Source organism: Amblyraja radiata, chromosome 2 (genome assembly GCF_010909765.2).
Source record: "Amblyraja radiata isolate CabotCenter1 chromosome 2, sAmbRad1.1.pri, whole genome shotgun sequence".
Lineage (NCBI taxonomy): Eukaryota > Metazoa > Chordata > Chondrichthyes > Rajiformes > Rajidae > Amblyraja > Amblyraja radiata.
Window position 1 is genome coordinate 119465422 of NC_045957.1, and position 22799 is coordinate 119488220.

Here is a 22799-nt window from a genome sequence, read left to right on the forward strand (position 1 = left end):
TTATTAATTATTCAACATTTGATCAAAATCAAGTGGGTGGCACGGTGGCGCAGCGGTAGAGTTGCTGCCTCACAGCGCCAGGGACCCGGGTTCCATCCTGACCACGGGTGCTGTCTGTACGGAGTTTGTACGTTCTCCCCATGACCTGCGTGGGTTTTCTCCGGATGCTCCGGTTTCCTCCTACACTCCAAAGACGTGCAGGGTTGTAGATTAATTGGCTTCTGTAAATTGTCCCTGAATAGTGCTAGTGTACGATGTGATCGCTGGTTGGCCTGGACTCTGTGGGCCGAAGGGTCTGTTTCCACGCTGTATCTCAAGTCTATTCTTGTGTTCCCCGCTTGTCATGTTACCCAGGTAGTTAGTTTAATACCATCTTCTGGATCCCATTGCGATACGATAGAACTTTATTTATCCCAGGAGCGAAATTGATTTGTCAACAGTCATAAAACACAACAAGATACATGGAGCAAAATTAAAGTGACGAATGGAAAGGATGGGGGATGTGCAAAGATTGGGGAGGGGGGTGGCAAAGATTGGGGAGGGGGGGGTGGGGAGGGGAGTCAGTCTACCCCAGGACAGAAGGGGGAGGAGTTGTACAGTTTGATAGCCACAGGGAAGAAGGATCTCCTGTGGGGTTCTGTGCTGCATCTTGGTGGAACCAGTCTGCTGCTGAAGGTGCTCCTCAGTGTGTCATGGAGGGGGTGAGCTGTGTTGTCCAAGATGCTCCGCAGTTTGAGGAGCATCCTCCCGTCCGAGACCACCTCCCTTGGATCCAACTCCAACTCCACCCCCAGGACGGAGCCAGCCTTCCTGATGAGCTTGTTGATTCTGTCTGTGTCCGCGGCCTTCGTCCTGTTGCCCTGACACACGGCAGCGAAGAAGATGGCAGTGGCCACCACCGACTGGTAGAACATCTGCAGCATCTCACTGCAGCGTTTAGCTCCTTAACAACAATAACAACAACATTCACTCTAAATAGATAAAAATGCTGGAGAAACTCAGCGGGTGAGGCAGCATCTATGGAGCGAAGGAATAAGGTGAGTTTCTCCAGCAATTTTGTCTACCTTCGATATTTCCAGCATCTGCAGTTCTTTCTTAAACAACATTCGCTGATGTTTGTGGACTGTGGCTTCATGTCTGGCATGGACCTCGTGGCCCCTGCCTCGACTAACTCCTCTGGCAGCTCGTTCCATACACCTGCCCCCTCTGTGTGAAAACGTTACCCCTCACATTCCTATATAGACAATAGGTGCCATAGGTAGGCCATTCGGCCCTTTGAGCCAGCATCACCATTCAATGTGACCATGGCTGATCATCCCCAATCAGTACCCCGTTCCTGCCTTCTCCCTTCACAAACTGATCTTTCCCCCTTCACCTTAAACCAATGTCCTCTGGTCCTAGATTCCCTGACTCTGGGCAAGAGGCACCAATTATTCCTCATGATTTCATACACTTGGTTTTCATGGAACTTGAAGCTAATTTGTGTTTTGTGTTGTTTTTTGCATTGCAGAGTCCCACAACCTGCCAAAGCAGCCGCCGCTGGCCCTGGCGATCGGCCAGGCTTCCAAGTGTCTAGAGTTGATGGCCCGTCTGGGCATCGGTTCCTGTGCGTTTGCCACGGCGGAAGAATATTTGCACTAGCTAGGTGTTTGCACAGCTCGGTCTCAGTCTAGAGCTGCCTTAACATTTAGTGACCTTATTACCCAGAGCCGCGTCCACTGATGGAGGGGGGGAGGGAGGGGAGAAAAAAAATGACACTTCGTTTCCAGTGATCTTTTTTTTGGGGACAGATTCTACATTGTCACTCCACATCTGCTTCCTACTTTACAGCATGGGCCGGCTGTTTTCTAACCAAAACGCACAGTTCGTTGGCATGTGTTTGCATTTCTTTTTATACCAATGTCTGGACTATTTGTGACAGTGTAGTCTGTATATCTGTTTTCAGTGGGACATGACTGTGCTTCCATTTAAATCCCTCCTCACACACATCAGTCACCCATATCTTCATCTTAACTGTTCCCCGTTGAGGTTCCAGATGAAAGGGAGAGAAAAAAACTAAACACAGGACAAAGTCACTAACGCATCAATATTTGGGACGGTAACTAATTGGCTAAAAATACAGTTTAAAAAAAACAAACAAAAAAAGTGCTTTAATTGAAGTGAGAATGTGTGAATAAAAGTATTTAGTTACAGGTTAAAACCAAAAAAAAAAAAAAGTTTTTTTGTACTTTATTAAGATGTAACTTTTGTGATAAACCAAAATGTGAAAATGTGGCTGTTGTGTGAGTGGATCTTCAACACTGAGCATGTCCAATGCAAAATGGATTTAAAAAATAAAAAGCATTTCACATCAAAACAATTACAGGCTGGAGTAATCTGACGGATCTTTTTAAAGTACAATTGGACGGAGAAGGGGGGGGTGAAGTTTGTCCCCTTTCTCACAAGAGTATTGTAAAAGCCCATTCCTCAGCTGCGAGACAACGTCAGTGATAGTGAGCGGGAGATGGCAACCTGCTGCCTCTGTGTTTCTAACCCTCCAGGTTGTCTTTTGTTCCCAGTCTTCACCTGTTTGCTTCGTCATTCCCCCCCCCCCCCCCTGCTCTGCCCAGCCCACCAACCCCACCAGAACACCGTTCAAAATGCAGAGAAACCCATTCCATGTCCATCATTTTAACCATTGTAAATTAACAGTGTTAAGTACCTATCAACACATTGTGTGGTAATGACTTTATTTATATTAAAACCAAATACTTAGTCAAATTCTGCAATGTCTTAATTTAAACTTTGTACACTCTGCATTTTTAAGCAGTGCTTGAGTGAATACTTTATTGCAATAAAACAAATGTATGAACCATAATTAATCAGCTATTAAAGATTTAAATCTACTGAGGAGTGGTTCATTGCTGGTCTTTGCATTCTTTGCATGCAAATGGAAAGTTTTTGAAACTGCAGACCAAGATGAGATGCACCTTCTCGCAGATGTTCCAACGAGCTTCATTCTATGCTCGATTTATCCCCTTAATGTGGTTAAGTTTACATTCAAAGGTCGGCACCAGCATGTTGTGGCTGAGTGTGTACTCACCATACCAGAGGCGGGCGGCATGGTGACAGAGTTGCTGCCTTCCAGCACCAGAGACCCGGGTGCGATCCTGACTACGAGTCCTGTCAGTACGGAGTTTGTACATTATCCCGTGTCCTCTGTAAGAAAGGACTGCAGATGCTGGTTTAAAAAGAAGGTAGGCACAAAATGCTGGAGTAACTCAGCGGGTCAGGCAGCATCTCTGGAGAGAAGGAATGGGCGACGTTTCGGATCGAGACCCTTCTTCTCGACCCGAAACATCAGCATCTCTGGAGAGAAGGAAACGTCGCCCATTCCTTCTCTCCAGAGATGCTGCCTCACCCGCTGAGCTACTCCAGCATTTTGTGTCTTATCTCCCCCCACCCCGTCCTGCCTGGGTTTTCTCCGGGTACTCTGCTTTCCTCCCATGCTCCATAGACGTACATGTTTCTAGGTTATTTGGCTTGGTATAAATGTAAATTGTCCTGTGTGTGTATGTGTGTGTGTGTAGGGTAGCATTAGTGTGCATGGATCTCTGGTTGGTGTGGACTCGGTGGGCCGAAAGGCCTGTTTCTACGCTGTGTCTCTAATCTAAACTAAAGCCACTGTTTATTGAACTGTTGTTTCGGCAGCACATGTTTAAAATGCACAATTATTCTTGAACCGTTAAAATCACTTTATGTGGGTACTGCAGATGTTGGTTTATACCAAAGATAGACACGAAGTGCAGGACTAACTCAGCGGGTTAGGCAGCATCTCTGGAAAAAAAAGATGTTTCGAGACTGAAGAAGGGTCCCGACCCAAAACGTCACCCATTCCTTCTATCCAGAGACGCTGCCTCTCCCACTGAGTCTCTCCTGCATTTAGTGTCTATCTTCATAGTATATTTGAGAAAGGTCGGAAGGGTCCTGAGCCGAGACATCACCTATCCGTTCACCCAGAGATGCTGCCTGACCCGCTGAGTTACTCCAGCACTCTGTGAAACGTCACCTATCCATGTTCTCCACAGATGCTGCCTGACCCGCTGAGTTACTCCAGCATGTTTCACTAAACACAATGCCAAGCTAAACCAGTTTAGTTTATGGTCATGTGTACTAATCTCATCTCGTCTGCACATGATGCATATCCATGTACCTATCCAAAAGCCTCTTGAATGCCTCTATCGTATCTGCCTCAAACACCAGTCTGCGTAAAAATAACTTGCCCCGCACGCCCTTGCACCTTAAAGCTATGCTCTCCAGTTTTAGATCTTCCCACCCTGTTCAAAACATATCTTGTAACAAGCAGCAGAATTCATTTGTTCAAAAATTCTTGGAGCAGAATAAGGCGATCAGCCACAATCCTGGCTGATCTATCAATCCCTCTCAACCCCATTCTCCTACCTTCTCCCCATAACCCTTACTAATCGGGAATCTGTCAATCTCTGCCTTAAGAATAACCATTGATGACCTCCACAGCAGTCTGTGGCAATGAATTCCACAGATTCACCACCCTCTGATTCAAGAAATTCCTCATCTCCTTTCTAAAAGTACGTTCTTTTATTCTGAGCCTGTGGTCTCTGATCCTAGACTCCCACATCTGCTCTATCCAGGCCTTTCACTATTCAGTTAATTTCAATGAGGTTCCCCCCCCCCCCCACCCCATCATTCTAAACAGCGAGCACAGGCCCAGTGCTGTCAAATGCTCACCGTATGTTAATTCAATCATACAGCATGGAAACAGGCCTTTTGGCCCAACTTGCCCATCGGCCAACATGTCCCAGCTACCCTGGGACTAGATTAGTTCCCTGTACAATAAATTCCTGGGAAAATTCTTGTAAACCACCTCTGGAACCTCTCCAATGCCAGCACATCCTACCATTTAAATTAAATCAATGGCTCTAATATTAACCCTGTACATTTTGCCCGATTTAAAGCAATATAGTGCTAACATGGTTTGTTTTAATCCTCTTGCAACCACAACTACCCTCTAACCTGAACCAACATCAATTTTTAATGAGACATAAATTTTTAAAGCGTTTCAAAGTGTTGACGGTGTTTTCTTAAAATTAATAGCCACAGGTGAAACAGCCAGCACAGATTTAGCAACAAAATATTTAATGGAAAGTATAAATTGTAAAATTGTACGAGGCAGGAACATTTCATTTCTCCTTTGTACAGAAAGGTCTCCTCTGTCCCAGTGAGCTGCAGCCAGCACAGATGTGCTGAGGACATCTCTGCTCAGTCTGGTTCCATGCTCTGGAGACCTCCTGCTTCATTTCTCCACCAGTCAGTGTGGACTTCACTCTTTCTCGGTGATGCCACCCTCTCACCGTCCAGCCGCACAGTGATTCTGCAGCCACTGTTTGCGATACTTATCGGCTTTTTGTTTTTTCTTTGTTCCTAAAAAAAGCACATTGTCAACAATAAGAAAATATAACCATACAAGAACCCGACGCAAAAGGGAGGAGATCGTAGCTTCAAGGAGCAGAATTCGGCCATTCGGCCCATCAAGTCTATTCGCCATTCAATCATGGCTGATCTATTTTTACCTCTCAACTCCATTCTCCTGCCTTCTCCCCATAACCCCTGACACCCGCACTAATCAGGAATCTATCAATTTCTGCCTTAACAATATCCATTGACGACCTCCACAGCCGTATGTGGCCATGAATTCCAGATTCACCACCCTCTGATTACAGAAATTTCTCATCTTTCTAAAGGTATGTCCTTTTATTCTAGAGCTAGCTTATGGAAGGACCGTTCAGAAGCCTGATAACAGAGGGGACGAAGCTGTTCCTGAGTCTGGTGGTGCGCGCTTTCAAGCTTCTGTACCTTCTGCCGGACGGGAGCGGGGAGAAGAAGGAATGACCGGGGTGGGACGGACAAGTCTGATTGTGTCGGCTGCTTTCCCGAGGCAGCGTGAAGTGTAGATGGAGTCGATGGTGGGGAGTGTGGTCTGTGTAATGGACTGGGCTACATCTACAATGGTGGGGAGTGTGGTCTGTGTGATGGACTGGGCTACATCTACAATGATGGGGAGTGTGGTCTGTGTGATGGACTGGGCTACATCTACAATGGTGGGGAGTGTGGTCTGTGTGATGGACTGGGCCACATCTACAATGGTGGGGAGTGTGGTCTGTGTGATGGACTGGGCCACATCTACAATGGTGGGGAGTGTGGTCTGTGTGATGGACTGGGCTACATCTACAATGGTGGGGAGTGTGGTCTGTGTGATGGACTGGGCTACATCTACAATGGTGGGGAGTGTGGTCTGTGTGATGGACTGGGCTACATCTACAATGGTGGGGAGTGTGGTCTGTGTGATGGACTGGGCTACACCCACAGCTCTCTGCTATTTCTTGTGGTCTTGGGCAGAGCTTTTTGCAAACCAAAGCTGTGATACAACCTGTGTAGGAAAGAACTGCAGATGCTGGTTTAAATTGAAGGTAGACACAAAATTCTGGAGTAACTCAGTGGGACAGGCAGCATCCCTGGAGAGAAGGAATGGGTGACATTTCGGGTCTAGACCCTTCTTCACACTGAATAGAAACACTGTTTTAACTTGAGGAGGAAATGTATAATCTTTGGATAAGAGGTAATCACAATTGCTGACAATGTTGGTGAATCTGTTTTTACCACAAGAATTGAACCTGTGAGAAGTGTCACAAAAGGGGTGGCACTGTGACACAGCGATAGAGTTACTGCCTTACACAGACCCGGTTCGATCCTGACTACGGGTGCCTGTCGGTACTGAGTTTGTACGTTCTCGCCGTGACCTGCGTGGGTTTTCTCCAGGTGCTCCGGTTTCCTCCCACACCGCAAAGGCGTACAGGTTTGTAGGTTAGTTAATTGGCTTGGTATAATTGTAAATTGTCCCTAGTGTGTGGGATAGTGCATGGTGTATGGGGATCGCTGGTCGGCACGGACTCGCTGGGCCGAAGGGCCTGTTGGCGCCCTGTATCTCTAAACTACAACAAAATGGGCATGAGTGAGTCCACCTTTAGAAGCTTGTTGTCGGAAATTTTGGAAATCATAAGTCAGATGAGTAGGTGATGGTCTGTTTAACCTGAGAGCTGACATGCTGGGGAAATGGCCAACATAGAGTGTTTAGACAGTCATTAGACGTGTCAGTGTATAAGCTCTCAGCACAGCTAGCTCAGATAGAATAACATTGGATGTTGTAAACCAAGTCAGAGTTTATTGTCATGTGTTCCAGATAGGACAATGAAATTCTTGCTTGCTGCAGCACAACAGAGTATTGTAGGCATAATATAGAACAGATCAGTGTGTCTATAGACCATAGACCATATATATATACACAATAAATAAACAGATAAAGTGCAATAGGCTGTTATTGTTCAGAGTTTGTTTGATGGTGAGTTTAATAGCCTGATGGCTGTGGGGAAGTAGCTGTTCCTGAACCTGGATAGTGCAGATTTCAGGCTCCTGTACCTTCTACCTGATGGCGACAGAGAGATGGGTGTGTGGCCAGAATGGTGTGGGTCTTTGATGATGACCAGGCTGTGAGTAATTGAAATACCCTGTAACTGAGTCTCTTGCCATTTGTTAGATATGGAAGAGAGGTGTTCAGAACAACAGGAAACGTAAGGTTAAAGATAACTATGGGGCAAGACAGAGATGAAAGGTTATTGAGACTAATGATGACTTATTTCAGATCCACAAGGTCATCTGATATAAGCAGAATTAGGCCAATTGGCCCATCAAGTCTGCTCCGCCATTATTGAGGCAGGAACGGGGAACTGATTGGGGATGATCTGCCATGAACACATTGAATGGCGGTGCTGGCTTGAAGGGCTGAATGGCCTACTCCTGCACCTATTGTCTATTGAATCCATCTCCTTCCTAACCTCATGCTCCTGCACTAATCAAGAATCTATCTATCTATACCTTAAATACATCCACTGACTTGGCCTCCACAGCCTTCTGTGGCAATGAATTCCACAGATTCACCACCCTCTGACCAAAGAAATTCCTCATCATCTTCCTAAAGGCACGCCCTTTTATTCTGAGGCTATGACCTCTAGTCCTAGACTCTCCCACTATTGGAAACATCCTCTCCACATAGAAACATAGAAAATAGGTGCAGGAGTAGGCCATTTGGCCCTTCAAGCCAGCGCCGCCATTCAATATGATCATGGCGGATCATCTAGAGTCAGTAATCTGTTCCTGCTTTCTCCCCATATCCCTTGATCCTGTTAGCCCTAAGAACTATATCTAACTCTCTCTTGGATACATGCACTCTATCCAAGCCTTTTGCTACTCGGTAAGTATTGTAACCATTGTGTCATGAGAAAATAAAATGCTGTAGGTACTGTGAATCTTGGAAACACTTTGGGTCCTCTCAGAGTGTTAACCGTCACGCACTGTTCAGGCCTTCAATAAACCGGCTTGTTCGATAGACTCACCACTAATGTATGAGTGTTTTAGTTTGTGTCCATGCTCATCTAAGTAAAGGCAAATTCAGGATACATATGTAGCACAATTCCTTCCGACAGAGCCCATGTGACCACAGCACAAGTCCCTGTCTACTTACCCCACGATGAGTTGACGAATTGCATCGCAGCTTTCTGGCTTCGCTTATTTTCATACGAGAAGTATTCATTGACTGCAAAAAGAACAAAAAACATCAGAAGAATTGTTGAGAGGTGAAGGAAGAGGGAGAAAAGGGAACTGAATATAAAACTAAAGTTACCGGTGCTTCTTCTGCTCTTACGGCCATAGAGACGGCGTTTCATGAAGGATTTAGCTTTCCTAACCTGCTGGTTCTTTCGACCGTGATCCTTCAGTTGAACAGCCCTGTAGCTCTGCTTCCACCTGGGAGGGAGGGAGAGAGGGGGAGAGGGAGGGGGAGAAAGAGGGAGGGAGGGGGGAAGAGGGGGAGAGAGACAATGTGTTCATATGGGAATAACGTTTAGTGCAAGGTAAAGCCAGCAAAGACTGATCAAAGATAGTCCGCGTGTTTAAGAAGGAACTGCCGATGCTGGGAAAATCGAAGGTAGATAAAAATGCTGGAGAAACTCAGCGGGTGAGGCAGCATCTATGGAGCGAAGGAAAATGCGACGTTTCGTGTCGAGACCATGCTTCAGACCCGAAGATAGTCCGAAGGTCACCAATGAGGTAGATTGTGGTTCAGCACTGCTCTCTAGTTGGTGATAGGATGGTTCAGTTGCCTAATAACAGCTGGGAAGATGATGAAGTGGCCGGGGTGCGACTGGTCCTTGATTATGCTGCTGGCCTTGCCGAGGCAGCGTGAGGTGTAGACGGAGTCAATGGAAGGGAGGTTGGTTTGTGCGATAGTCTGGGCTGCGTCCACAATTCGCTGCAATTTCCTGCGGTCTTGGATGGAGCTGTTCCCAAACCGTGCTGTGATGCATCCCGATAAAAATAAAAACAGTGATGGTGCGTTGATCTTACCCCCACCCTGGCTCCACGTGACCTGATGTGGGAGTCAGTATAAATATATACTCTGATGATACACCCTTCAAACCTGGGGCACAATGGACTGTTCCAGCTCAGTGCGTTATTCTTTTATTGATTAGTGCGGGTGTCAGGGGTTATGGGGGGGAAGGCAGGAGAATGGGTTTGAGAGGGAAAGCTCGATCAGCCATGGTTGAATGGCGGAGTAGACTTGATGTGCCGAATGGCCTAATTCTACTCCTATTCCTCGTGACTGTTATCCAAGGTGATTACTGCGTACGGCCATTGTTCTTGTTCTGTATTTTGTGCCGCATCCTCAAAAAGATCAACTGTGCGGTCACGGAGGGATGGCGTTTGGAAAACAAATATACAAGCCGGGTGGGCACAGCGGTAGAGTTGCTGCCTTTCTTTTGACTTTAGAGATACAGCACGGAAACAGGCCCCGAGTCCGCGCCGACCAGCGATCACCCCGTCTGCTAGCACTATCCTACACACACTGGGGACAGTTTACAAGTTTACCGAAGTCGATGAAGCTACAAACCTGCACGTCTTTGGAGTGCGAGAGGAAACCGGAGCACGGTGCCCCCCTCTACAGTGCCAGAAACCTGGGTTCGATCCTGACTACGGGTGCTGTCATTGCGGAGTTTGCACCTTCTCCCAGTGACCTCGTGGAATTTCTACGTTGGCTCCGGTTTCCCCCCCGCACTCTAAAGACGTGCAGGTTTGTAGGTTAATTGGCATCAGCAAATTGTAAATTGTCCCTGGTGCATAGGATCGTGTTAGTGTGATTGTTGGTCGGCGCAGATTCAGTATCTCTAAACTAAACTAAGTATTTGGTTTTAATACTTGACTCTTCTGAACGGATTAACAAATGCACATGCTTGGTAAAGATGCATATTTATCAGGAAACCTGCAGGATGCAAGTCTCGTGACTAAAATGAGATGTGCTAAATTCCCTTGTCCGGCACAAAACATCCTGCCAATAAAAAACCTGCTTTTACATCTGGAATACTGTGCGGAGTTTGTACGTTCTCCGTGTGACCCGGTGGGTTTTCTCCAGGTGCTCTGGTTTCCTCCCACACTCCAAAGACTTGGAGGTTTATAGGTTAATTGGCTTCTGCATTATTGTCCTTAGTGTGTAAGACTTTACTAGTGTACGGGGTGATTGCTGATCGTCGTGGACTTAGACAATAGGTGCAGGAGTAGGCCATTCGGCCCTTCGAGCCAGCTCTGCCATTCAGTGTGATCATAGCTGATCATCCCCAATCAGTATTTAAGAAGGAACTGCAGATGCTGGAAAATTGAAGGTAGACAAAAGTGCTGGAGAAACTCACCGGGTGCAGCAGCATGTATTAGGTATGTTGCAAAGCCTACCTGAAGCGTCGCTGAAAATCTATCGCTGCGGGTGTGCGCGATTTTGGCGCCGTTTAGAGGGGGGCGGGTTTAAAACGCAATTTTCTCTAGGCTGTTCAAATCGAAGATGTTCAGCCTTGTTAATTATTAACGAAAAATCGCTGGAAGACCCCGTCGCAAAAGCTATTATTAGTTTTAAAGGCCTTGGATAATAGTTATAGTAGTTTAAAAATCAATCTATAAACCCGCGACAACCAGCAACCGCAGGGTCTCATAGAGCAAACCACAGAAGGTATGTAGCTTATTTTTACATTAAAAAGGGCTTCTTAAGATCCCTTTATACAAAGTTTAATATTGCGAGTAGCTCATTTTGGGCCCATTATATCCCACAGTATTTTTCTGGGCATTTGGGGCACAAATCTACCGCAATGTGAACGTTCTAAACCAGCGCGTTCACAGGATCCCACTAGAAAGCTGATTTAAAATGGGCTTTAATTTACAGCAATTGAACACTAAATTCCTTCCATTTGGCCTATAAATTAATGTAAATGAGATTTAAAAATCATGTTTTATTATGTATTATTTATGAATATTATTTGCACACTTAGGCTATTTAAAAATGTTAAGGGTTTCGGCCCGAAACGTTGCCTATTTCCTTCGCTCCATAGATGCTGCTGCTCCCGCTGAGTTACTCCAGCACTTTTGTCTACCCCCAATCAGTACCCCGTTCCTGCCTTCTCTCCATATCCCCTGACTCCGCTATCTTTAAGAGCCCTATCTAGCTCTCTCTTGAAAGTATCCAGAGAACCGGCCTCCACCGCCCTCTGAGGCAGAGATTTCCACAGACTCACAACTCTCTGTGTGAAAAAGTGTTTCCTCATCTCCATTCTAAATGGCTTACCCCTTATTCTTAAACTGTGGCCCCTGGTTCTGGACTCCCAACATGGGGAACATGTTTCCTGCCTTGGTGAGCCAAAGGGCCTGTTTCCACGCTGTATCTCTAAACTAAACTACTGTAAACGTCATGCACAAGGTTGCAACTTCCTGCTTTTAGATAATGCCCTCGCACGCACCTCTTCTTTAAAACTCAACTCTGAGAAGGAAAGATGTTGTCAATCTGGAAAGGGTGCAGAGCAGATTTACGAGGATGTTGCCAGGATTCGAGGGCCTGAGCTATAGGTAGAGGGTGAGCAGGCTGGGACTCTATTCCTTGGAGCACAAGAGGTGGTGAGTCTATGGAATTATCTGCCTCAGAGAGAGGTGAAGGCCAGTTCTCTGTATGCTTTCAAGAGAGCTAGACAGGGCTCTTAAAGATAGGGGATATGGGGAGAAGGCAGGAACGGGGTACTGATTGGGGATGATCCGCCATGATCACATTGAATGGCGCTGCTGGCTCAAAGGGCCGACTGGCCTACTCCTGCACCTATTGTCTATTTGTGCCTATCTTTGGTATAAATCAGCACCTGCAGTTTAGTTTAGAGACACAGCGCAGAAACAGGCCCTTGAGCCCACACCGACCAGCGATCACCCCGTACACTAACACTATCCTACCCACACTTGGACCAATTTACAATTGTTACCGAAGCCAATTAACCTACTAACCTGTATATCTTTGGAGTGTGGGAGGGAACCTGGAGAAAACCCACGTGATCACGTGGAGAACGTACAAACTCTGCAGACAGCACCCGTAGTCAGGATCGAACCCGGGTCTCTGGTGCTGTGAGGCAGCAGCTCCAACCGCTGCACCACTGTGCCGCCACGGCACTGTTCCGCTGAGTTACTCCAGCACTTTGGCTCTATCTTTGGTATAAACCAGCATCTGCAGTTCCTTGCTTATGCCGGTGTATTGTCAGACAGATCATATTCAAAGAATGTACATTGTATTTTCACTGATTTATGGGCAGGCCTTGCCTTAGCAGAAACAGATTACCTGATATCTATACATTCTTCAGTGTCTTCTTCCAATCCACTATCTTGCTCGGGTTTCTGTACAGAAGCTAGCACACGACCTTGAAACAAAACAATATATTAAAAGACCACATTGTTTTTTCAGAGCTGAGTGGAAATTTGATTGATCTCGCTGCATTAAGACTCAATACTCTTCACCTGCCCTGCGATTCACAACACTTTTACTGTGAAACAGTGGCGTTCACCAGCCACAGTTCAATAAGGAAGAACCTTTTATCAACATTTAGATTCGTACAGCATGGAAACAGGCCCTTGGGCACATCTTTCTTTGGATGGATAGGGTGGCCAAGGAGACCTGCGGCACTTTGCCCTTCATCAGTCAGAGTATTGAGTACAGAAAAATGTGAGGTGTTGCATTTTGGGAACACTGACATGGGCAATAGACAATAGGTGCAGGAGTAGGCCATTCGGCCCTTCGAGCCAGCACCGCCATTCAATGTGATCATGGCTGATCATTCCCAATCAGTACCCTGTTCCTGCCTTCTCCCCATAATCCCCAGACTCCGCTATTTTTAAGAGCCCTATCTAGCTCTCTCTTGAAAGCATCCAGAGAACCTGCCTCCATCTGAGGCAGAGAATTCCACAGACTCACCACTCTCTGTGAGAAAAAGTGTTTTCTCGTCTCCATTCTAAATGGCTTACTCCTTATTCTTAAACTGTGGCCCCTGGATCTGGACTCCCCCAACATCGGGAACATGTTTCCTGCATCTAGCGTGTCCAAGCCCTTAATAATCTTATATGTTTCACACCTTTCGACCATGCACGAGTTTGACCACGAGTAAGATTAAAATGTACTTGTACAAGAAGTATGGATGAGTATCTTACTGTTCTTACTACTACAATAATGAATCTATTCATCAAGAGACTGTGTTTGGAAGATTTATCTTTCGACGGCATTGAATGTCTCGTGGGGGCGTATCGATTATCTTCTGATCCCGTCTTCAATTAGTGAAGAGAGGACTAAATCCTTGAAACGATATAAAAATATGTCGCTACACCAACTACACTACGCCCAGGAGCGGAAAAGTCGACAAAAAGTAGTAAACACTGCCCAGTCCATCATCGGCTCTGACCTCCCTACCATCGAGGGGATCTATCGCAGTCGCTGCCTCAAAAAGGCTGGCAGCATCATCAAGGATCCACACCATCCTGGCCATTCACTCATCTCCCTGCTGCCTTCAGGAAAAGGTACAGGAGCCTGAAATCTGCAACATCCAGGTTCAGGAATAGCTACTTCCCCACAGCCATCAGACTATTAAACTCAACTCAAACAAAACTCTGAACATTAATAGCCCATTGCACTTTATCTGCTTATTTATGTGTGTATATATATATATATATATATATATATATATTCATTGGTATATGGTCACACTGATCTGTTCTGTATTTATTTATGCCTACTATATTGTGTTGTGCTGAAGCAAAGCAAGAATTTCATTGTCCTATCTGGGACACATGACAATAAACTCTCTTGAATCTTGAACTTCTGCACTCAATATTCTGACTGATGAAGGCTATGCATTTTTGACCACCAGTGACGCCATCTTCAAAGATCCTGTACGCCGAGATCCCTCTGCTGTACAACACTCCCCAGCACCCTGCCATTCACTGTGAATGAATCCTTGTGAATGGTTGAAATAAGTAAAAGATAAGACTCAAAAAGCTGGAGTAACTCAGCGGGACAGGCAGCATCGCTGGAGAGAAGGAATGGGTGACGTTTCGGGTGGAGACCCTTCTTCAGACTGGTTAGGGATAAGGGAAAACGAGAGATACAGACGGTGATGTAGAGAGATAAAGAACAATGAATGAAAGATTTGCAAAAAAGTAACGATGATAAAGGAAACAGGCCATTGTTCGCTGATTGTAGGTTGAAAACAAGAAGCTGGTGTGACTTGGGTGGGGGAGAGATAGAGAGGGAATGCCGGGGTTACTTGGTGAGAGAAATCAATATTCATACCACTGGGCTGTAAGCTGCCCAAGCGAAATATGAGATGCTGTTCCTCCAATTTGCGTTTAGCCTCACTCTGACAATGGAGGAGACTCAGGACAGAAAGTGTGGGAATGGGACGGAGAAATAAAGTGTCCGGCAAAGAGGAGATCAGGTAGGTTGATTTGAAATAAGTCAATAGTCATAGACAAAGTTAGTGACACGATGCATGGTGAAAGGTCCAAGGAGGCAGCACCATGCAGTGGCAGATCGGAGCGTGTATCGTTCTCTACCTTTTTTCCTGGAAGCAGGAGCCTGGTCGATCCTGGAAGAAACAAAAACATCAGTTCAGTTTAGTTTATTGTCATGTGTGAAGTGAAGGCACAGTGAAAAGCTTCTGTTACGTGCTAGCCAGTCAGCAGAAAGACAATAGACAATAGGTGCAGGAGTAGGCCATTTGGCCCTTCAAGCCAGCACCGACATTCAATGTGATCATGGCTGATCATCCCCAATCAGTACCCCGTTCCTGCCTTCTCCCCATATCCCTTGACTCCGCTATCTTTAAGAGCCCTATCTAGCTCTCTCTTGAAAGCATCCAGAGAACCGGCCTCCACCGCCCTCTGAGGCAGAGAATTCCACAGACTCACCACTCTCTGTGAGAAAAAGTGTTTCCTCGTCTCCGTTCTAAATGGCTTACTCCTTATTCTTAAATTGTGGCCCTTGGTTCTGGACTCCCCCAACATCGGGAACATGTTTCCTGCCTCTAGCGTGTCCAAGCCTTTAACAATCTTGTATGTTTCAATGAGATCTCCTCTCATCCTTCTAAACTCCAGAGTATATAAGCCCAGCTGCTCCATTCTCTGAGCAAGACAACACACGATTACCAGTGCACAGATACATGATCTAAACATTGAGGAAATGGTGTAGGAAGGAACTGCAGATACTGGTTTACACCGTAGACACAGAGTGCTGGAGTAACTCAGCGGGTCAGCAAACATCTCTGGAGAAAAAGAATAGGCGACGTTTTGGATCGAAAACCCTTCCTGAAGGGCTTTGACCTGAAACGTCACCTATTCTTTTTCTTCAGAGATGCTGCCTGACCCGCTGAACCAGCATCTGCAGTTCTCTCCTACACATAACATCCTGAAGAAACACAGAGGGTGCGGCAGCATCTATGGAGCGAAGGAAATAGGCAACGTTTCGGGCTGAAACTTTGCCTATTTCCTTCGCTCCATAGATGCTGCCGCACCCGCAGAGTTTCTCCAGCAATTTTGTCTACCTTCGATTTTCCAGCATCTGCAGTTCCTTCTTGAACATAACATCCTGACTTCTAGGCTCAACCCCTTGACCGATGAAGGCTTATTGCAGGGCTAACAAGACACCTAAAAGGCTTCACCCTGCACAAATCAGCATCCACCTGCAGCGACTGAAGCGTTACCATAGTTTCCACACATATGCCAGCTCGGCCATAATTCCCTTCATCCCAAAATGTGAAAAATATATAAATAATACTGCAATCTTAATTTGACAACCTGAGATTGTATGGCAATTAAAGCAATAAGTAGGTTGTATGGCAATTAAAGCAATAAGTAGACTATGCATACAGTTCATAAGTTCTAGGTGCGGAATTAGGCCATTCGGCCCATCAAGTCTGCTCTGCCATTCAATCATGGCTGCGCTCATTTTCTCTCAACCCCATTCTCCTGCCTTCTCCCCATAACTCCTGACATCCGTACTAATCAAGAATCTGTCAATCTCTGCCTTAAAAATATCCACTGACTTGGCAATGGATTCCACAGATTCACCACTAAAGAAATTGATCTTCATTTCCTTTCTAAAGGTACATCCTTTTATTCTCAGGCTATGGCCTCTGGTCCTAGATGCTTCCACCAGTGGAAACATCCTCTCCACATCCACTCTATCCAGGCCTTTCACTATTTGGTAAGTTTCAATGAGGGTCCCCCCCCCTCCTCATCCTTCTAAACTCCAGGCCCAGTGCCGTCAAACATCATCATATATTAACCCACTAATTCCTGGGATATCACATGCAGTGTCAGGTCAAACACAAACCTGAATTACTAATTAGTTGTTAAAGAAATTACCGTACTTTTTTGGAATTGAAGCAATCTCTTCAAGAATGTCATCTGGCAGCAACTTGCGTTTCTGGTTTAATAATCAGTAAAATAAAAAGGAAAAGTTTAGAGAACAGTTCTAGAAACATGGAAAAACATAGAAAAATAGGTGCAAGAGTAAGCCATTCGGCCCTTCGAGCCAGCACCGCCATTCAATATGATTATGGCTGATCAATCTAAAATCAATACCCCGTTCCTGCTTTTTCCCCATATTTCCCCTTGATTCCTTTAGCCCCAAGAGCTAAATCTAACTCTGACCATATCATGTGCTGAAATACAGGTAATTACAATCAAGCATCATTATGACACACCTCTTTATAACGGGTTTCAGTTATAGCAGACTCTCTCTTTAAGAACACAGGCTGCTAGTTGCACTGCGGAGGCTACTGAAATGGACAAGGCACAGAAATGGACAAGGCATTGTCATTAACAAGGCATTGAAATTGACAAGGTATGACACAAAGCTGGGTGGCAGTGTGAACTGTGAGGAGGATGCTATGAGAATGCAGGGTGACTTGGACAGGTTGGGTGAGTGGACAGATGCATGGCAGATGCAGTATAATGTATATATATGTGAGGTTATCCACTTTGGTAGCAAAAACAGGAAGGCAAATTACTAGCTAAATGGCGTCAAGTTGGGAAAAGGGGAAGTACAATGGGATCTGGGGGTCCTTGTTCATCAGTCTATGAAAGGAAGCATGCAGGTACAGCAAGCAGTGAAGAAAGCGAATGTTTTAACAAGAGGAGTTGAGTATAGGAGCAAAGCGGTCCTTCTGCAGTTGTACAGGGCCCTGGTGAGACTACACCTGGTGTATCGTATTGCTCCCCTAATTTGAGGAAGGACATTCTTGCTATTGAGCGAGTGCAGCGTAGGTTTACAAGGTTAATTCCCGGGATGGCGGGACTGTCATATGCTGAGAGAATGGAGCGGCTGGGCTTGTACACTCTAGAGTTTAGAAGGATGAGAGGATATCTTATTGACATATAAAATTGTTAAGGGTTTGGACACGCTAGAGGCAGGAAACAGGTTCCCGATGTTGGGGGAGTCCAGAACTAGGGGCCACAGTTTAAGAATAAGGGGTAAGCCATTTAGAACGGAGATGAGGAAACACTTTTTCACAGAGAGTTGTGAGTCTGTGGAATTCTCTGCCTCAGAGGTCAGTGGAGGCCGGTTCTCTGGATGCTTTCAAGAGAGAGCTAGATAGGGCTCTTAAAGATAGCGGAGTCAGGGGATATGGGGAGAAGGCAGGAACGGGGTACGGATTGTGAATGATCAGCCATGATCACATTGAATGGCGGTGCTGGCTCGAAGGGCCGAATGGCCTACTCCTGCACCTATTGTCTACTGAAATTGACAAGGCATTGAAATTGACAAGGCATTGAAATTGACAAGGCATTGAAATTGACAAGGTATTGACATTGACAAGGCATTGCCCCAAACTAAACTCAGGGGGCACTGTTTCTGTCTTTGCACTATTATTATAATTTTTATATAATGAACTTTTTGTTGTTGTTTATTGATATGTTTACGTATTCTGTTGTGCTGCTGTTGGTAAGAATTTCATTGTTCCGTTTCAGGACATATGTCAATAAAACACTCTTGACTCTTCTCCAGAGATGCCGCCTGACCCGCTGAGTTACTCCAGCACTCGGTGTTCAGTGAATAAAGTGGCAAAGCGTCAAATAAATATATCAGTCAACAGCTCGCAGTATAATATTTAAGGGAAGGTAAGACACAAAATGCTGGAGAAACTTAGTGGGACAGGCAGCATCACTGGGGAGAAGGAATGGGTGACGTATCGAGTCGAGACCCTTCTCCAGCATTTTGTGCCTATCTTCGGTGTAAACCAGCATCAGCAGTTCCTTCCTACTAATATTTAAGGGGCCTTGTTTTGAATTCACTCGATGCATTCCAGTCCATTCATTATTTTAAAAGGCATCTTCTCAGCCCTTATTTGGATTAAAACCCCAGCCCCCCTCCGGTGTAGTGAGTCATAGAGTAATACAGTGTGGAAACAGGCCCTTCGGCCCAACTCGCCTACGCCGACCGAACATCTTTTACCTTCTGTTCTCTGAATAGTTCCAGTTTTTGTTTTCTTTTTTCCTTCAACAAGGCTTTCTCCCTGAAATAATTTAAAAGCACAATTAAAAAAGGGTCCCTTCACCCCACCGAGAGACATCCAAAGCCCCCCTCCCTGGGGAGAAGGAGACCCTCCAGCGCCCAGGAGGGGGGAGACACTAGCCCCAGGGGAGACTACTGCCCCTGGAAAAGATCCCTCCAGCCCTGTGGGGGGACGGGAGAAACACGCTTTGTCCCCGGGAAGGAGGGTAAGAGATCCTCCATCTACCTAGTGGAGATTCCTCCAGCCCGGAGACAAGGGAGACACACTCTACAGCCCTGGGGGAGAAACTGACCCTCTAGTCTCCAGGAGACACACTCTATAGCTCTCGGGGAGAGAGGGGAGTAGGGGATGGCGATCCTCCAGCCCCCGGGGGGGAGGGTAGACACCCTGCAACCCCAGGGGAGATTGTACAGCTCCCAGACGAGGGGAGACACACTCTCTAGCCCCGGGGTAGAGATCCCTCCAGCCTGCAGGAGGCGGGGGAATGGGGGGAGGGGGCGGCGAGAACCCCGGGGAGAGAGAAGGTGGGAGGAAACACTCTCGATCCATCCAAAGCCCACAGGGAGAGATATTCCTCCAGCACCCCGGGGGAGGGGGGAAGACACAGATCTTCCAACACAGGGGGAAAGGGAGACGAACTCCACCCCACTCTGGAGAGGGTGCACAATGTGCAGAGTCTCTTGCCCAGAGTTGGGGAATCAAGGGATATAGGTTTAAGGTGGGTATATGGAACGCGCTGCCAGAGGAGGTAGTTGGGGCACATTTATGAAACATTTGGACAGGTACATGGAAAGGACAGGTTTGGAGGCATATGGGCCAAACGCAGGCGGGCGGGACTAGTGCAGATGGGGCATGTTTGTCGGTGTGGGCAAGTTGGGGGAATGGGCCGAAGGGCCTGTTTCTGTGCCGTGTCACTCCATGGGGGGGGGGGGGGGGGGGGGTAGAGGTCCCTCTGACGTCGGGGAGACTCTCTCCGTGACTAACACGAGTGTGTGTGTGAGGGGGGGGCATGTGCTGGGGGGGGGGGGTGTGCTGGGGGGGGGGGATGTGCTGGGGGAGGGGAGGATGTGCTGGGGGGGGGGATGTGCTGGGGGGGGGATGTGCTGGGGGGGGGGGGGGATGTGCTGGGGGGGGGGGATGTGCTGGGGGGGGGGATGTGCTGGGGGGGGGGGATGTGCTGGGGGGGGGAAGTGCTGGGGGGGGGATGTGCTGGGGGGGATGTGCTGGGGGGGGGGGATGTGCTGGGGGGGGATGTGCTGGGGGGGGATGTGCTGGGGGGGGGGATGTGCTGGGGGGGGGGAAGTGCTGGGGGGGGGGGATGTGCTGGGGGGGGATGTGCTGGGGGGGGGGGATGTGCTGGGGGGGATGTGCTGGGGGGGGGGGATGTGCTGGGGGGGGATGTGCTGGGGGGGGGGGATGTGCTGGGGGGGGATGTGCTGGGGGGGGGATGTGCTGGGGGGGGGGATGTGCTGGGGGGGGGGATGTGCTGGGGGGGGATGTGCTGGGGGGGGGATGTGCTGGGGGGGGGGATGTGCTGGGGGGGGGAAGTGCTGGGGGGGGGGATGTGCTGGGGGGGGGGATGTGCTGGGGGGGGGATGTGCTGGGGGGGGATGTGCTGGGGGGGGGGGATGTGCTGGGGGGGGATGTGCTGGGGGGGGATGTGCTGGGGGGGGGGATGTGCTGGGGGGGGGATGTGCTGGGGGGGGGGATGTGCTGGGGGGGGGGATGTGCTGGGGGGGGATGTGCTGGGGGGGGGATGTGCTGGGGGGGGGGATGTGCTGGGGGGGGGATGTGCTGGGGGGGGATGTGCTGGGGGGGGGATGTGCTGGGGGGGGATGTGCTGGGGGGGGGATGTGCTGGGGGGGGATGTGCTGGGGGGGGGATGTGCTGGGGGGGGATGTGCTGGGGGGGGGATGTGCTGGGGGGGGGATGTGCTGGGGGGGGGATGTGCTGGGGGGGGGGATGTGCTGGGGGGGGGGGGGAGATGTCAATGTGCCGGTGATTCTCCCCCCGGGGCCGGGCCTCACCTCCTCGCGCTCTCCAGCCGCCGCTCCGCGCGCTCCCGCCCGCTGCTGAACGTCTCCTCATCCGGCAGCTCATCATCATCACCATCATCACCATCCCGCTCCTCTCCCCCCGCTCCCAGGCCCCGCTCCCCCGGCATCTCCCCCTCCGTCTCCTCAACGACACCCGCCGCCCCGAACCGTCGCCGCCGCCGCAACCTCGCCGCCATCTTCCCCCCGCGCCCGCTCACTGACGCCCCCTGGCGGTGGGAGGCCGCTCACTGACTCACTGCCCCCCCCCCCTGGCGGCTGCTCACTGACTCCCCCTGGCGGTGGGAGGCCGCTCACTGACCCCCTGGCGGTGGGAGGCCGCTCACTGACTCACTCCCCCTGGCGGTGGGAGGCCGCTCACTGACTCACTCCTCCTGGCGGTGGGAGGCCGCTCACTGACTCCCCCTAGCGGTGGGAGGCCGCTCACTGCCCCCCCTGGCGGTGGGAGGCCGCTCACTGACTGCCCCTGGCTGCCGCTTACCGACCCACTCCCCCTGGCGGCCGCTCACCCACTTCCCCCGGCGGTGGGAGGAGGCCGCTCACTCACTCCCCCCCCCTGGGGGCGGGAGGTCTACTGTTCGCATCCATATATATGCCTTTATCACGTTTTCAGCCAACAATGGACCATTGTGGGCTCCACCTTTCCTAGGTCATCAGTACCGGCTCTGATTTGTTCTGAACCTTTTCATACGACCAGTTTTCCTCTCCCCTGACTCTCAGTATGAAGGATCTTGACCTGAAACGTTTACCTGTTCCTTCTCTCCAGAGATGCTGCTGGTCCCTCTGACTGAGTTACTCCAGCATTTTGTCTATCTGCAGTTCCTTGTTTCTCTGTCGAGCATTATTTAAGCCAGTCTCCAATTTCAGTTTATTCTAAGTTATTGGAGCAGTATTAGGCCATTTGGCCATCGAGTCTACCCTGCCATTCGATCATGGCTGATCGATTTCACCCTCTCAACCCGATTCTCCTGCCTTCTTGTCGTAACAGGAAGTTGCTGAGAGTTGTGGATTCAGCCCGGACCATCACACAAACAAACCTCCCTTCTATTGAGTCCATCTATCCTCACGCTGCCTCGGCAAGGCCAGCAGTATAATCAAGGACCAGTCTCATCCCGGTCACTCTTCCCCCCTCTCCCGTCAGGCAAGAGGTACAGAAGTGTGAAAACGCACACCTCCAGATTCAGGGACAGTTTCTTCCCGGCTGTTGTCAGGCAACTGAACTGTCCTACCAACAACTAGAGGGTGGTCCTGACCTCCCACCCATCTTTTGGAGACCTCTGAACTATCTTTATTCTGAATTTATTTTGCACTAAATGTTATGCCCTTTACCTTGTCTCTGTACACTGTGGGCGGATCGATTGTAATCATGTATAGTCTTTGACTGGGTAGCATGCAACAAAAAGCTTTTCACTGGACCTCAGTACACGTGACAATAAAAAAACGAAACTACCAACTAAACAGGGCAGCACAGTGGTGCAGCGGTAGAGTTGCTGCCTTACAGTGCCAGAGACTACAGGTGCTGCCTGTACGGAGTTTGTACTTTCTCTCCGTTACTTTACTCTGGGACTTCCGGTTTCCTCCCACACTCCAAAGACGTGCAGGTTTATAGGTTAGGTTAATTGGCTTGGTATAAATGTAAATTGTCGCAAGTAGTGTTAGTGTGCAGGGATCGTTGGTCGGCACGGACTCGGTGGGCCTGTTTCCACACTGCATCTCTAAACTCTGAACGCCTCATCTGTCCCAGTGGTATAACTTAAGGTAA

At 48.5% G+C, this 22799-nt stretch overlaps 2 protein-coding genes across 2 annotated transcripts in view; one reads left to right on the forward strand and one right to left on the reverse strand.

Moving 5' to 3' along the window:
* Positions 1–2885, forward strand: part of ranbp9 (RAN binding protein 9) — a 92493-nt gene extending 89608 nt beyond the window's left edge. Inside the window, exon 14 of the mRNA XM_033014403.1 lies at positions 1511–2885. Within this exon, the coding sequence (XP_032870294.1) occupies positions 1511–1641 (131 nt within the window). The 3' untranslated portion in view covers positions 1642–2885. The remainder of the gene's footprint in view (positions 1–1510) is intronic.
* A 2247-nt stretch (positions 2886–5132) lies between these two features.
* nol7 (nucleolar protein 7) lies at positions 5133–21224 on the reverse strand. Its single transcript, XM_033014412.1, has 8 exons — positions 21011–21224; positions 18923–18983; positions 16836–16891; positions 15022–15053; positions 12761–12839; positions 8753–8874; positions 8594–8665; positions 5133–5439 (listed from the first exon to the last, which is right to left on the reverse strand). Exons 1-8 carry the CDS (start codon positions 21214–21216, stop codon positions 5366–5368), a joined length of 702 nt encoding a protein of 233 aa, XP_032870303.1. The 5' UTR covers positions 21217–21224; the 3' UTR covers positions 5133–5365.
* Between the last annotated feature and the right edge of the window lie 1575 nt (positions 21225–22799).